The sequence below is a fragment of the Aythya fuligula genome, chromosome 13, assembly GCF_009819795.1.
Source record: "Aythya fuligula isolate bAytFul2 chromosome 13, bAytFul2.pri, whole genome shotgun sequence".
NCBI classification, from domain to species: Eukaryota; Metazoa; Chordata; class Aves; order Anseriformes; family Anatidae; genus Aythya; species Aythya fuligula.
In genome coordinates this window covers 18,267,610-18,283,491 of record NC_045571.1, presented here as the reverse complement: position 1 = coordinate 18,283,491, position 15,882 = coordinate 18,267,610, and the positions used below count along the sequence as shown (strand labels likewise).

General features: G+C 37.2%; 1 protein-coding gene across 2 annotated transcripts in view; it reads left to right on the top strand.

The window, feature by feature from the left end:
• DACH2 (dachshund family transcription factor 2) overlaps positions 1-15,882 on the top strand; it is a 282,538-nt gene that overhangs the window by 140,098 nt on the left and 126,558 nt on the right. For both annotated transcript variants that reach the window (XM_032196137.1, XM_032196136.1), the window contains exon 2: positions 5,465-5,580. In XM_032196137.1, the coding sequence (XP_032052028.1) occupies positions 5,465-5,580 (116 nt within the window). The remainder of the gene's footprint in view (positions 1-5,464; positions 5,581-15,882) is intronic.

Genomic DNA, 15,882 nt, shown 5'->3' with positions numbered 1-15,882 from the left:
AAATATAATAATAAAAAAAATCCAGCTGGATGTCTGGTGGTTTAGTTTGTTTCTGCCATGTTGTATTCTCCAGCATCCCTTCTTGGCAAGGGAATTGCCTCCGAGATGACTCAGATCTATGTTGGATTTTCTCTAAACTGTGATTTTTAGGAAGTACTCAATACTGTGCTTCTTTACATTGTTAGTGGTAAAGTTGATAAAAATGCAGTATTCCACTTTAATCACATCTCTAAAATATTCAGTGGCATAAAGGAATCTTTTTTCTTTTTGTAACAGTAACACCAACTCATAATGATATGAAACTCCTCAGTTTCCTTCTGTCTGCTGAAGGGAGAAAGGAGCGCATTGAGCCCCATGGGAGATGAGTGGCGGCTCGCCTCGTGCCAGCGTGGGCACTGTTTTATGAGAGGACCAGGTTCTAGTTATCAGCTCGAACAACTTCATGTATGATTAATGTTAATTGCCCATTTTGCATGGATGACTTTTTTCCTCCTGCTGAATTGGCTCTTGTTGCCTTTGATGTGGCTGGCGATCCAATGTCCTGCAATGGTTAGACAAGTGATCAGTTTGCCAGCGCTGAGAGGAGACAGAATCAGGTTGCTGCGAGGTCAGAGTGTGCTTCTCTTCTTAAACACTGAAAGGTCAAGTAGAGTTTAACTACCATTGGCATCTTTGAAATGTTGTAATAAACGCCAAAGCAAGGAGATTATTTTTAATCCATGCTACAAGTAAAATCTTACGGTAATAAAAGGAAATAACTTAAACTCAAATTATCAAGAACGCTATGTTTATTGATAAAGACTTCAAAGAGTACCTTTCATGATCTTTGAGGAAAGCAAAGTTGTAATTTGTGGTTCCTGTTTAAATTTCAGAAAAGCAACTAAGGTTGTTTTGGTTTTTGGTTTACTTGTAAGCACATGCACCGGTTACTGCCACTATTATTGGGGCAATTTACACAGTCATGATGCAGTACTTCTGTATTTCTCCTTTAAACTTAATCAAATACATTGCTATTGAAGAAATGTGGGATGAGAGCTTTCTAAATCACAAGTGTAGCATATTTTTATACCAAATAGCTCAAGTCTCATGGAATCAATAATTAATTTATTAACCGGATATCTTTTGAAAAAACAAAATCAGCAGTCCTTGCTGAACTGTGTCCTGCCAATTCATAAATAGTTGATGACAAAAATGAAAAGTGTAATGGTAAAATTCAAATCTTAACGATCAAAGTATTGGGTACCTCATCTATCACAACTTGGAATAAATATATCACAGAATGTGTCATATCTCATTGACACTGCAAGACATAATGCTTTCCCTTGTTATCTAGCTAACTGCCAACTCTACAAAGTTTATAGGCTGCTAAGATAATGTGCTTGTGGTAATCCACTTCAGTTGCAGAAATATGAAGTACTGTTGAAATATATTTCTACTTGGTTTATTCTTTGCTCTCGAGAGGATAGGGTACTATTTCAGTTCCTCTAAAGAAGCCCAGAGAATGAAAAGCAGAACATCAGGATAAATTATGCTAAATGGTGGACTAGACCCCAGAGGAAATCATGCTTCTGTGGTACAGTATTCCTCCATTTATCTTACAAATGTTACATCTAATGTTAATTTTGTAAAGGGAAAGCATTCAAAGATTCATCTGATTCTTTTAATAATAGTTTTAATGTTACAGTGTTATTTGTCAAACTCATACCATCGTAATTTACTTTTTCAGTTGTGACAGACCATTCATACAGAAAATATTTAGGGCTACTAATACATAACATTTTATTTCACAAAACACAAATAACCTAGTAATTAAACTCCAAAACTTAACAAATAATTGCCAGCAAGCAATTACCATTCAATTAAAGAGTAATTACATGGTTATTTGTGCCCTGTAAAATAAAGCATTACTGAAATCAGTAACGCAATCAATATTTTAGCAGAAACAGGATGCTGCAGTGATGGACCTTTCAACCTGTGCTGATTAAATTGTCATCCAAATAACAGTTTCCTAGTTAAATCACCACATGTTTATTTGTCTTGATTAATATGCAAATTCACTTCTGATTCTACTAAATCTCCTCTATTTGAAAGCACAAAAGTAAAGTACTATCATACATCAACAGTGATGTGCTGTATGTTTCCACTGATTAATTATATTTTACAAAGTGTTGATCAATTTGTGCATTTAAAAAATATAGTTGTCTATAATGAGAGTAAAAGAGAGTTATGAGAGATGGAGCTGATCAGTAACTTTAAGAAAATCAGAAAGATAACCTTATTCTGTGTTTTGGTACAAACTAAAAATCCTTGGGATGTTTAAGGAAGATACAAACCTTTGAGAGGAAAACCAATAACATTGGATCTCAACAGGCTTGGAAACTAAAGGAAGAGATAGACACTAATAAAAGATTTCTCACCATTTTACTTTATATATGTTTAGCTGTCAGATATACTGGTTAAAATGTAATTTATTCTCTGACAAATTTGATTCCAAGCACAAATCAGAAATGAGCAATATTCAGATCATGTTGTCCCAGTAGTTCATTGTTCTCTTTCAGATTTAGCGCCTTTTTGGCAGGGGAGGGAGGATGACAAAAACTAAATAACCATAGCCGGAACACAGGTTAAAACCCCCAAATTCCAGTCATCTCTAGGCATGTAATTGAAGACACAAGGTTGGTTTTTTTTTGGTGGTGTTTTTATTTTTTAGAGATAGGAGTAGAATTTTGATCCGTATAGACTTTGAGCTGGTCTATTTATTTGCCTTTATGTTATAAAAAAAAATATGATTACCAAATATATTAATGGAAGGTGGTATTGTACTTCTCTTTTAGACTTCATGGTCTTGACTTGTGACCGTAACTCTTCTACTTTAACACTAAAATATTCTTCAGTGATACCTATATCACTGGTTAGAAGTAAGCATTTTGTTCAGAGCTTGTCAAAACAGCTCTGTCTTGTCACAGATGTGCTTGCTGTGCTGTGGTGCGTAGGCTGCATGGACGTGTGGTCGTGCAGGGCTCTGAAGGGCCTGGTGAGGCCTGGGCTGAACTTCTCTCTAGCAGTCTTCTAAAACTTTTTCAATTCTGCACAATGCATACAGTTCAGTACCTAATCACAGGTTGGAGAGTTTCACTTCTGCTTGTAGTGTGTGCTGGGAAAAATGTAATGACCTCGTGCAGGGAAGTTGCGGGCTCTGATGGTGTGCTCAGAGTCACAAGTCATCTCGTCCATACAATGGCATAATCGGGAGTGAAACTCCCTGTCTCCCCTCCTCACCCTCTGAAATCCCAAGTCATAAATGAAGTGTTTTCTTTGTCTATTCTTTTAAAACTGTTTGATTTTTAGATTTCATTTTTATTTTTTTTTAACTTAATATCAAGATACGGAGGTTTCTGCAAAAGATTTGTTGGTATTTGAGCTTGAGACAGGAATGCTTTGTAGTTTTCTGGGTTGAGCTCTTCTCCTGGAGAAAGCTGCTAAAACTTCAGGTGTTTTACCTTTGTACTTTTTTGCAAATTCATTAAGTGCCAACTAAGCAGTTCCAGGTGCATGAGTGCGCACAGTCTTCTGTAAATTCAAATTGTAACAATTCTTTTTTATTTAAAGGCTCTGTAGACAAGCCTAATAGTATCTGGTAGGCAATATTCTTATGAAGTAAGTGAATGATTTCAGCAGGTGATTTTAATAGAGAACCCATATGTGCATCTAACTTCCTGTGAAACTCGTATGCTCTTATTTTAGGTTTACCTTGTTACAGCCTAGTGAATCTGGGCTTCTGTAGGAGGCTGTACTGCATAGCCATCATAGTATGATAAACAACTTAGCATAAAAAAGAAAAATGAAAAAAGTGCTGAATAAAATGAAACACAAAATGGACTAACCTGAAGATTAAAAAAAAAAAAAAAAAAGAAAAAGGATGGAATAGTTTCATAGAGATAAAATAATAAACTGAAAAAATGATTTTGTGCTACTTTGATGTACAGTAAAACAAAATAACACTAGCACACTGTGTGAAAAATGAACAGGTTAATGGTACCTCTGTGTAGTGTTGCTGGAAGTTGTCTTCATTTAAACACAGAGTTTGTCTTACATTGATGGAGGGCTTTGCCACTGTAAGTTGATAGAGTGAGGTTTAACTGAAATTTCTTTGTGGACTTGAAGTCATTTTGGAAATGCTCTCTATTCAAACCTCATTCATTGTTGCAGCATAGTTATTTTATACAATGTTTCACCGTATTTTGTCAAATCCTCTATTATTCAACAAAGTAAAATTTGTTTTGATCAAAGAGAAGCTGCAATGCTGTTACAAACACTAGGAGGCTGTTATTTTTATTACTTGGCTTGGGAAAGTTGATTCAAATGTTCCTTTGCTCCGTAAATCTGTATTATGATGGCAGCTGTACAGGATGATTTCATGTATGCATACTGATTTAAGGGACAAATGTGATAGCTGAAAATACATAAATGTAATGTGAATATAAAGATCTTTAACATTTTGGTTTAAAAATCAATCATAATTTGTAAGATGGTCAAGGCGTGCTGAGTTTTTGCTGGGTTGGGCTAACATTCTTGGTTTAACCTTTCTGTAGTAAGCAGAAACACAAGTCAATCCAAGAACATAAATAGTCAGGGTAGGGAAAGTTAACTGTTAAATTACTACTGCATCTACAGAAATAGACTGTTACCCGCCATGATTCAGAAGGTGGAAATTATTATCATAAAGATGGTGTTGTAGGTTTCCATTCCTCATCTTTAGGCCGTGTAACTTTTCGGTCTTGGATAGTCCAGGTGCATGGCCTCAGAGCAGTTACTGCTGAGATCCCTCTCCATTCATAACCTGTAAGAAGTGGGAAGCCCTGGATAATGAAAAAGCTTGGCCAGTGTATGGATTGTAGAGGTTCCTGTAGGTGTGCCTCCTTGAGGCCAGCCTGGATGGGCAGACTGAGATGCTTGGTCATCCCTGAGCTGGCCCGTAGCAGTTGCCAGAAAGAGCGTGGCTACGTTCATGTGAGCCTGAGCTCATAAATTCTAATGGACCCAATCTGAATCACTCTGGTGTCCCTTAATCTCTCAAGTTCCATTTTACAGGCAGGAATATTAAGAAACAAATGTTAGTTACCAAAGCAGTGGTATAGTAGAACTAGAAATATGGATTGCTTTGGTTTTGGTGTTTTAGTGCTGGTAAAATAAATGTTTCCTAGTCGTTTGTGTAAATTTGAACCATGATTGTGTTAACTATAGGTGGTTTTCTGCAGTTTACTGATAGTTCATTTGAAATCTGTAAGGTTCTTGTTGTACACTTAATTGACTGGCTTATTTTTATTTTTTTCCTAGGCAAGAATTTCTAATGTATTTTTGTGTATTGTTGATGTTCATATGTGTTATATAAATCAATACCATGCGTAGTAAGCAAATATTTCAAAAATAAAACGTGTTTTCATTTATCTTCTTATTTTATCAGCTCACGACCAGGAAGACCCCCCAAGCGTTCCCTAGGAGTTGCGATACAAGAAAATGCACGTCTTCTGCCCCATGGAGTTCCAGGCCTCTTATCACCAGGACTTATCTCTCCGACAGGTAATAAAATCCATCAGATGATCAGCCTCATCTCTTCATACTGCACAGCAGTTAAAATAAACTAATATTGATCTAACTGCCTTGTCCTTCAGGGCTTTTTCAAGCTTTACCAGAGGTTACATTATTGGATTTTTTGAGTGTTCATGAAAATTCTGTTTTGTTGCTGCAGTGACTGAAATCTAATGGATTTGTAATTTAGTCCTTTATTAATTGTAATTTCCTTACAGGAAATTCCATTAAATGTGTTATTTTAGTAAAAGAAAAAAAAAACTGAGAAAATGAACTATTGTCTGAGAGAGCCCCATAGCATGCATTTCTTCCTTTCAAATGCATGTGTATTTTAGTTCTCGTGGGATATGAACAGCGTGGCTAATGTGTATTGTATTGTAACATCATTAATGTATGCTGGGAAGATAGCAAAATGCGTGTATGAATTGTAGAAGAAACATTCAAAAAGCAGATAAGTTCACATTGCCACAGTGGATTCTATTTTAATAATCTGCATTAAATATCTTAATATGAAAAATAGCAGAAAAACATGTGAAATAATAAGCAATCCCTGAACATAATTTAATGCATATTATTTTATTCCACTTCATTAATTTATTAGTAGAGTTTAAATTAAATCTTGTACTATCTTGATGAGAGTTTTAATTTTTTATTAATTGATGTGTGCCAAAGACAAGTAAGTTTATTTTGGTAATAAATTTGGATATAGCTATATTAGCTGACTATATTCCTAAGAGTAATTATTTAAATATTCAAGTGGCTTAGCATTTTAGAATTACTGTCAAAGTCCAGTCTAAATATATTGTATCTCCATAATAACCAAACTTAGTAAAGTATTTAGCAGAATACAAAGTCACAGAGCAACTTACTGGAAAAATAGAATTAAATAAGCGGTTTTCAGGGAAATAGTGATTCTGGTCTTGATCTTGTAGATTACTCTGCTTGCAAAGCCTGTTGCACTGGGACTGAGTGCCCCGGTAGGCCCCAGTGTTCAGGAAAGTAACAAAGCTGAGATCTTGAATTTCTCCAACAAATCCAAGTGTCGTGAAGATTTCACAGTGAACCAATAGCCCTTACCATGGTGGAAGTAGAAATAAATACTCTGAAGCTGTAGTAGCTAGTATAAGTATAAAGCGTTTTACTACACTTAGATGCCACAGTCAAGCTAGTGCAACTTCACATACTGTAAATACGTGTAGCAGGGATTTAGGGTTGTGTGTTTATTCTTGTGAGCAGTTAACAAATGAGGTTTTTAGTAGCTCTCATGTTCTTGGCCCAGGAAGTTCATGGATTTGGTATTGTGTTATTACCAACAGACAGGAAAGGACAAAAGCTGCCTTGTATTGATAATTTCTTGTCAGAAATCCAGAATATTGTGTATTACTTTTCCACCCTGTATTTTTTGCAAACAGGACATCAAATTATGCAGATTATTGCATTTCTTTAAATTGGGAAATGTTTTCGAAATAAGTGTGTTAAATATGTAGAGTAAAATAGCATCATAGATGCATACAGTCTCCCATATCTTTTAAGTATCACAGTGTTTGAGTAAAAAAAAAAAAAAGTTGAAATCGAATTTCTAGATTGTTTTATGTTTGGAGTCTGAAGTGATGACTGGGATGTATCCTACCTCATTTAACTTGTGGAGCATTGTGTAAGGAGATTGGCCCCCGGGGGCTGTCCTTCAGCTGAGGCGCAGGGTGGCTGCCTTTCTGACCTTGTGAGCCCTGTATGAAAATCTTCGTGTGACCGAATGCCAAGAGTCGCAGACAATATGCCTTGAGCTGCTGAAAGGGAGTTTTGCAGGCAGCTTGTAGGCAGGAGAAAATGCTCGTTTCCACAGCGTGACAGAGTAGTTGAGGGCCCAAATGAGATGGGTCCCTATCACCAGCCTGTGACAAAGCAGCTCCACACCATTGGCTGTGTAGTCTCATCACTCAGGAATCAGAGCTCTTGAGTTATTGTTTTATCTTGTTCATGAAAAAAAAAAACACAGTGTAATGAAAGTTGAGGTAAGCACTGGATAAGGAAAGGTGCTACAAGAGCCCCTTGTAAATTCATTTTAAAATGTTGCAAACTTAATGGAGCACCTGGCATATGAAGCCTCCATTAGCTTTATTTATATCTATTAACACTTAATGATTGCTTTGCTCTGGTTACCCCTCCTCTTCAGTCTTCTGACGATCAAGTGAAGGAGTTTGTGTCCATTCTTGCAGTTGGTTAGATGGAGGTCTCTTGAAGTAGCTGTTCTGGCCACAGAGCTCACTGACCCTTCTGTAGGGAGTATTACAGAGTGATGATTAGTAACTTCCTGCAGACTTGAGTGAGCCATCTGTGTTTCCACTCCTTGAAATGTGCTGTTATTTTCATCACCCATTTGGTTTGTGTCAGCTCAGTTTACATGGTCATTTTCACATAATAAACAGGTAGTTAAATTAGGCATACTGCATTTCCCAGCGCAGAGTGTAATTTTTTTTTCTTTTAACATCTTGGCAAAGTGGACCACAGCCACGTTTACGTATAAGTAATTTGTGAAGGAGCTGTAAGTGAAGTGTCTACATTTTAAAATATTTGCAGGTACCTTCCACCTTTGGGGAATGGGAATGTTTGACTTACGATGAGACTGGAGCAGCAGGGTGCTTAAAGCTGTTGTGATTGAGAAAGATGAGGCGGTGTGCCTGGGATGCGTGCCACCAGGAAGGGCTTGAGCAAACAGCACGATAACCATGCCCAAGAGCTGATATTTAAGTACTGCCCATTATGCATTAGTTTAGGAGAAAGTGTTTTGCTTCTTGTATTCTTGCAGGAAACATGGAAATCAGCGCGTTGCCCTTGCCTGCTGTGAGGGCAAAGGAAAAGTCCCGTATGTCAGCAAGCGACAGTCATCAAAGGCTCTGTTCTTCAAACAGTGCAGGGGGATGAAGTGACAGTAACAAAAAAACCCACTTCATTTCCTATTAATGTGTAAGACTTTGTCATCAGTGATCAGTGTATCTTAACAAGACAGTTGGGACTTACAGAATAGATTTTTTGTAACTTTTAGGCTCTGAAGCAGTGGCATGCAGTGTGGAGAGAAGCTGAAATCCTTTATGTGATTTAAACCCGTAGATTAGAAAACTTGATATGGAGTGAAGCTGAAAGAGCAGCTGGATCTTTTGATAGTTACTCATGCTGACTTCAGCCCTCCTACCTGTGATCTAGCTCCACTCTGTTTTCAAGGTATCAGAGAGGGTGGCTTATGGAGGAAATCATCATGCCTCTAGAAGGTGGTTACACTGCAGTGCAGGGCACGAAGCCGTTTTCAGGGGCAGGGCAGGCCACTCTGACTGCCTTTGGGCTGGGCATTGCACAGCTGAGGCTGATGAGGTACTGTGGGCCAGGAAGATGGATGCGATCCATGTTAAAAAAATGTCTCTTGCCATTTTATTTTCCTGAGATTTGCTGTCCAGAGCTGCGTGGCCTGGCAGGCCTGATGTGCTACATCATAAGCACTTTCATAAGGAGACAGTTAAAACAAGCATTTTCTGTGTCACTAGCTGTTTGTCTAGTGTTTGTAAGAATGTAATAATTAAAACATTGACTTGTTTGTACAGACATGAATAATTTTTTAAGTGTAGTTTTGGCTTATTAATAGTTAAGAACTTGTGAACTGAGGAGTTTAATGTGTTTAATATTTTAGTGAAATTAATATTTCAATAGATATACCAAATAACAGCATTCTGAGCTAGGAAAAAAAGAAAAAAAATGGACTAAAAAAGTGAAAAAGATAAAAAGTAACTTAGAGGAGTACCATAGCTTCATGTGTTACTTGAGTTCAGCAGTGCTATTCAGCAGTCACTTAGTCTTTCCATGGAACAGAGAGGATACAATAGTATTTACTGTAGTCTTTAAGCATTTTTATTTGGTTTTCCTGTTTTAGAGGAACAGGAGAGACTAGAGGCTTTCACCATCTTTGGTGTCCAGCTGCTCTTTACGGAGGTGGGCTTGTGGTCAGGCAGCACGGCCCCACTGCCTGTGGGAACTCCCCAGTGCTGTCGACTCCACGGATCTCTGCCTTGTTTCCCCCTGGAACTGGTGCTGCTCTGGTGCCCTCCAGGCTCTCCTGGCTGAGGACCTGTAAGAGGTGCCCTGGGTCTGAAGAGCGGGGCAGCAGGGATGTCCTTTATGGAGGGGTGCAGCAGGGCTGGAGACAGCAAATCTGCTCCACGTGCAGCATTGGCTCAGGGACCAGGATTGCCAGAACCAGGCTCTGAAGGTTTCCGTGTTTGTACTGTACTGTGAAGCCTCCTTTTAAGAAAGAGTTATTTGAAGAATAAGCATTCATTCAGGGTCACTTTACAGAACATCTATTGATCGATTTCGCCGCTTGGGGTGTTAGATGTAGGGCTGCCGTGGCTGGCAGCAGTCCTGGAACCTCTGAGAGCACGGAGCAGATGATCTTAAGGTTAAAAGAACCCTTTCCTTTCTCAAAATGCTTAACTGAACATTTTTGTATGTTTACATCCTATTTCTGTGGCTCATTTCACTGTTTATGGTTATCCTTTTTTTCTTCAGTTGTCATAGATGTCACTTTAAAGTTCCATTTATAATGAGAAACATATGTACAACTTTGTCATTGTTGGCATTACCTGGCTTGGTAGAAATTATTATTTTTAATCAAAGGCAGACATACTGATTAAGGATGCCACAGCACTTCTCTGCCGATGGGAAACGTTAACAGTTTATAAATTGTTCTTGGTGACAATTCAGTAGTGAATTACTTTGATATATATGGCTAATAAATTAATATGATTAAGTTAATGAGTAGTACAAGTGTTGCCAAACTCCGCTCGTCAGGCTTTTAATGCTGCTCCACATTTGCAGCTCTAGCTTCCCCCTGTGGTGAGAGGATCAGTGCTACCTACGCACTGTCATTGTGATAAATGGCATATCCCACAGTGCCCTGCACTCCATCTGGTGTGTCCCCAAAATGAGAAATATTTTATACAAATCACACACTCAGAAGCTCAAAGGACTGTAGAAAGATCTATTTTTTCAAACAATAATAAAAATGCATATATCTCTTTAGCAACTCTTCATTTTTACTGTCGTAATGAATGCATATAGCTTTGGGAAATGAAAACTCATGTGAGTAACAGAGGAAAGTTATCCACTGCACAGTAAAGCTGACAAATAAGTTACATGCTCACTCTTTTATTTTATCATGAAACGTTCTTAGATAAAAAAATGATGTTAGAACATCTATTTAACTGGATTTTAAAATTAAAGACCACATATGCCACATGATTGAGTACCACCCCATCTCATGCTAGCAAATTTCTATGCTGAAGGGAGCATGAATTTGAGTGAATGAGGAATGCAGGATCCTATCATTGCTCCTTATAATACAGCCATTCAGTAGAGTTCTGATAATCTGAAAAACTATATCCAGTGACCATGCGGCACTCGATTCCTCTTTCCTTCTCTCTTTTCGTATTATCTTTCTTTAGGGATCCATTTTTAGTGTCTACTTTATCTGTGTGGGACATTACATTTTTGACAAATGAATACCTAAAGCTGTTGAGAATTTACTGAATGGTTAACCTTGTTGTAAATTTAATTTACACGTAGCCTCAGCTACTAATTATTGTCCAAGAAGTGTGAAACTCAGTAATGTACTTTTATTTGTAAGCGTTTACAAAAAAAATTTTAAAAACTTGATCCTGCTGAGTTCCTACATCTTTTCAGATGACAAAGTTCAACCAAAATGTTCACAGTGAGAGAATTAAGACTCTATTCTCTTGCCACTTAGGGCAGGTCTGCTCTGAATTTGTCTTGATTTGCCTATGAAAGGGAACCATTTGAAAAAGCTGGCCCAAATATCACATTGCTAACAGAATCAGTAAGTTTTCATCTGTCTGTTTTTATAATCTGCGACGTTCTTTCCTAGCAGCTTTTTGTTAGCCTGGTGTCTGATGGCATTGAGGTCTGTAATGATCCTAATATGTCTGCCTCCTTCCCTCACATCTATAACTGCCCTTAAAACTGTTTTAGCTTTTTTACATCATCACTAAGAAATGTCTTACAGTCAAATATGGTATTGGGAGGTATGAAAGATTTGTTTTCTTTAACTCTCCCTGTTGTCCAGAGGACTGATTTGACAATAATAACATGACTATTGTTGTTATTTTTTTTTTAGGTTTTATTTTTCTATACAGTTGTGTGATTATGTTTCAAATGCATTCTGAAATGTTTTCCATTTGGTAGCTTTAACCAGTATCACAGCAAATGTATTTAAATGCCTTAAGAATGCTTGTGTAAGAATCTCAGACTGCCTGCATGTCTTATACACTCATATTTTAATATAGGAATCTGCTTTTCTTTTTCATTCGTTGAATTTGTATTGTCATTGAATAACTTTTTACATGAATGGTAACAGAGAATGGCTTATTGATTTAGCTGTTTATAAGGCTCCTCAATGCACTGTGGGTGATAATCCTCTGGTAGGCAAATCAAACATCTTCAGATTTGGGACTATTACTTTGGGTGACAAGGCCTCAATTGTGATTCTTCATTTTAGAAGAAGCATATTTTGTGCTAACAGCAGAACTCTGAATATTATGGAATACAACATCAGAGACAAGGAGCATGTAGATCCTTACTGATCCTCTGCTTTGCTTTAGATTTATCCTGCAGTATTTCAGAAGACCTGTTAAGCTCTGGATTCCTGCACACACTTATATTTTTATTCCTCTGACTTGAGAGGTAATGTCTGTAATAGGATGGAAACTAGAATTTATTTGTAGGATCCATTTAAAAAGATGCAATTGTAACTAGATAGATGATGCATCTCTGGTTGCAGAAAAATGTTGATCCATCACCTATTTACAATGCTAAAATGTGCTGTGTACCTAAGTAATATTCTCTTAAAATGCAGCATTCAGATAGAAATTAGATTTGAGCAGTGCAGTTTCCCTTAGGGAAACTTCCTAAAGCTGGATTTTGGCAAAATTCTTGGTAAAACAACCCTCTTGCAAATTGTTCAGAAAAATTAGACAAAGAATAAATCTCACTGGATTGAAAAGTAAACATGTGCTATACTTAAATCCAAGTATTTCCATCGTTATAATTCTGGTCAGGGATTAAGTAATTTTAATGTAATCTAACAGCTGTAGTGCTTCAGTCCTTGTCATACAGACTTCTGGAGTCCTAAACAAGCAAAATACTTAAGAATGTTTTTAATATTAAGCACACAAGTAATCCCATTGATTTGGATTGGATCACTTGTTTGCTTTAACAAGTGCCTAAGTGTTTTGCTGCTTACTGCGATATTTCGGAGATCACGTTCTATAAGGATTCTTACACAAAACTGTGAATTCATTAAGTGCCTGTATGTCAAACCAATATTCCCTTCTGATTGTCCTAGTGTTCTTGGTCCTTCTGTTGTCTTGTGTGGACTAGGGTTGGTGAAAAGAAGCAACATAGAATTTGAAAAAAAAAATTGAAAAAGAATTTAGCCAAGTGGTTGCTGACAGGTGATGTTAATTTGTTCTTTCCTGGCCACACTGAAGAGCTCAGAGTTAAGGGAGTGGCTGGCGCTCGGCGCCCAAGGTGATGCATGGAGGTCTTGCTTGTCTGAGGATGACGGTTTGTAAAGCACGACTTCTAGTTCTCCCTTCTCTTGGAAGTATTTATCCCGGCGCAAGGCAATGACAACCAAAAGTAGAAGTTTTTCGTTCACTGCTGATGATTTCTGGATTAGCCTTTGCATGGGTTTGCAGAGAGCAGAGCTTGGCATGCTGAAAGCAAGAGGGCAAATAGGTTCAAACAAGGCCAAGTCTGCTGTGAGTCAATAAGAGGGGACTAGCTGACTATGCAAAGCAGGAATAAACTGCTGTAGCAATCTGGGGGAGAAGATTTTGGCATAATGTTTGTGTGTGTGTGGAAAACTGAGAGAGGTGAGCTTAGCAATGAAGGCCTCCACTGTCCCTCCCAGAGAAGCAGCTCACATGGCTGTGAGAAGAATGTGCTCGTCTTTCAGGCCTCCCCAACCAGAGCTACATGAGGCCAAGTGCTCACCGCAAATTAGGGTTCATGATGAAAAAAATACATTGCTTGTGGAGCATTTTGGGGAGGCACACTTTTTTTTTATTAAGATAGCATATCTGAAATAGATTTCACTGTCTGATTGTTCTCAATAAGTGAGGTCCATATTAAGATTTCACTGGAAAAGTATTAGTGTTGTATAAACTTTTTTATCACAGTCAAAATTAATAGGTGTAAAGAAAAACAAGCTGTCATTGAGCCTAGTATTATACCCTGTCCTCTTGCTGAAGAGAGAGACCTCTTCATTTCACAGAGAAGCATGCTGGTAGCAACTGGAATTGCTGCTATTGTGTGGTGCCTATTTTAAAGATAAATGTAGGACCGCAGTTGTGGAGGATTCAGTCTAGAATCTGAATTCATCCTAAAAATCCTTTGTGAAAGAAGAATAATTCCTAGAGCTACCAACCTCCTGTGACTAGAATATGAAAAGCTTTACTTCAGAAAGAGAAGTATTTTATATAATACATGCCTGAATGTAAATGACAGACATTTTATTAGGAAAGGAAAGCCTTTATTAAAATATAATGATCTACATTGTTTTTATGTAATCTAATGAATTACAGTAAGAGCCTGAGAAATGAGCTGGAAAAGGTAGAGTACTCTCCCATGAAAGCGAGCTATGATAACCTTTTTGTAATTCCTTAACATGTTGAAAGAGTATTTCTACACAGACTTATTAAATTAAGCAAGGTCACCTTTTCATTTTATTAACAGATTAGGTTTGCCAGATCATGGACTTCGATTGTGAAAAATGTGGATGAATCATAGAGTAACATATGTCAAGTAGAAAATACGTTGTAAAAATGTGAAATAATTTCAATACACCTTATATTTTTGTTTTTTTTACTGGTGCTTAATTACTGTTTTCCACATTTGCATATTAATTGGATGTGCATTAATAATAACAATATTTCTAAGTGGATTATCTCTCCTGACTGGTGGAATCTTGATCTAATATTTGCATAAAGGGAAGAAAATATTCTTTTCCACAGTAATATAAAATAGTGTTCTTTTGACATACAGTATGCAATCATTACTTTGAAAGGTTAGCTATAAATAATAACCAGTGAAACTGGTCATGTGCTTAAAGATGAGCACATACATCGCATTTACCAGTCTGACCCCTGTTCAGCAAGGCAGGAATAAAACTAACATCATGTCATCCAATTTTCTCATATGCCTCGAAATCTCTCTGTGTATGTTATAGCCTTTATATAGATACATGAAAAGGAAAATTATATTTAAAAGGTGTTACATGAATTTAACACGTTGCTGTAATTGTTTATAAATAATTTCATAGTCATGTCTAATTAAGACAGAAGATGTCATTTATATTTCCAGTCTCTAGGAATTACTTTTTTTTCCCCTGTATTTGTATCTGTCAAAAAAAAAAAAATATATTTTTAAAAAGGTAAAAGTAATGCATAAGTTTTTTGCTGTATGTAACAGAAGTAAGAGAACATCCCATCAGCAGCCCCAAACTTTGAGTAAATAAAGGAGTTAATGGGGTAGATTATTTGCACATTGTATGTATGGTTTCAAATGAAAATACATGAACTTACAGATGCTGTTTAACCTCTCTATCGTTAACAGCTCAGTAGTTCGGCACACATATGCAGAAAATGCTGTTCTTGCTACTCATGGCACACAGGCGGGGTGCAGCAGAGTGCAGTTGACTTGGCCCTGGCAATCGTAGAGCAGGTGACTTGATTACACTGAAATCAGGCAGAAAATGTCCTCTTCTGGCCACTCGAGTGAATCAGTCAAATTATCGAATGGCAAAACTAATTCTATGCCTTGGGCCATCAGAGCTGCCACTTCCTATAAGTCAAGCCTTCACTTAGTGTGAAATTGTTTTTTATTTTATTCTCTTTCATTTATTATGCTTATTTCAGCTAATCCACTTAGTGAACGTGAATTACCCTGCATACTAGAGCTCTTTCAGATGTGCAGCCTTCTCATGCTTTGGTGGTGAAATACAAGGACTGCTCTCCTTTTAAGGAACTCCCGACTCTGTTATGACCCATAGACTTAAAAGGAATATTTCACTTTTTCAGATGAGACTCAAATGTGGAGAAGAGTTTAATGTGATGTAAAATTAACTAAAAGTGCTTATAGCTCAGGTTTCTTTTATAATTCAGGTGGTTCATTTTTAAGAACTAGCAACATATACTATGAATTGTGGGCCATTAAGTATCATGTAATTTG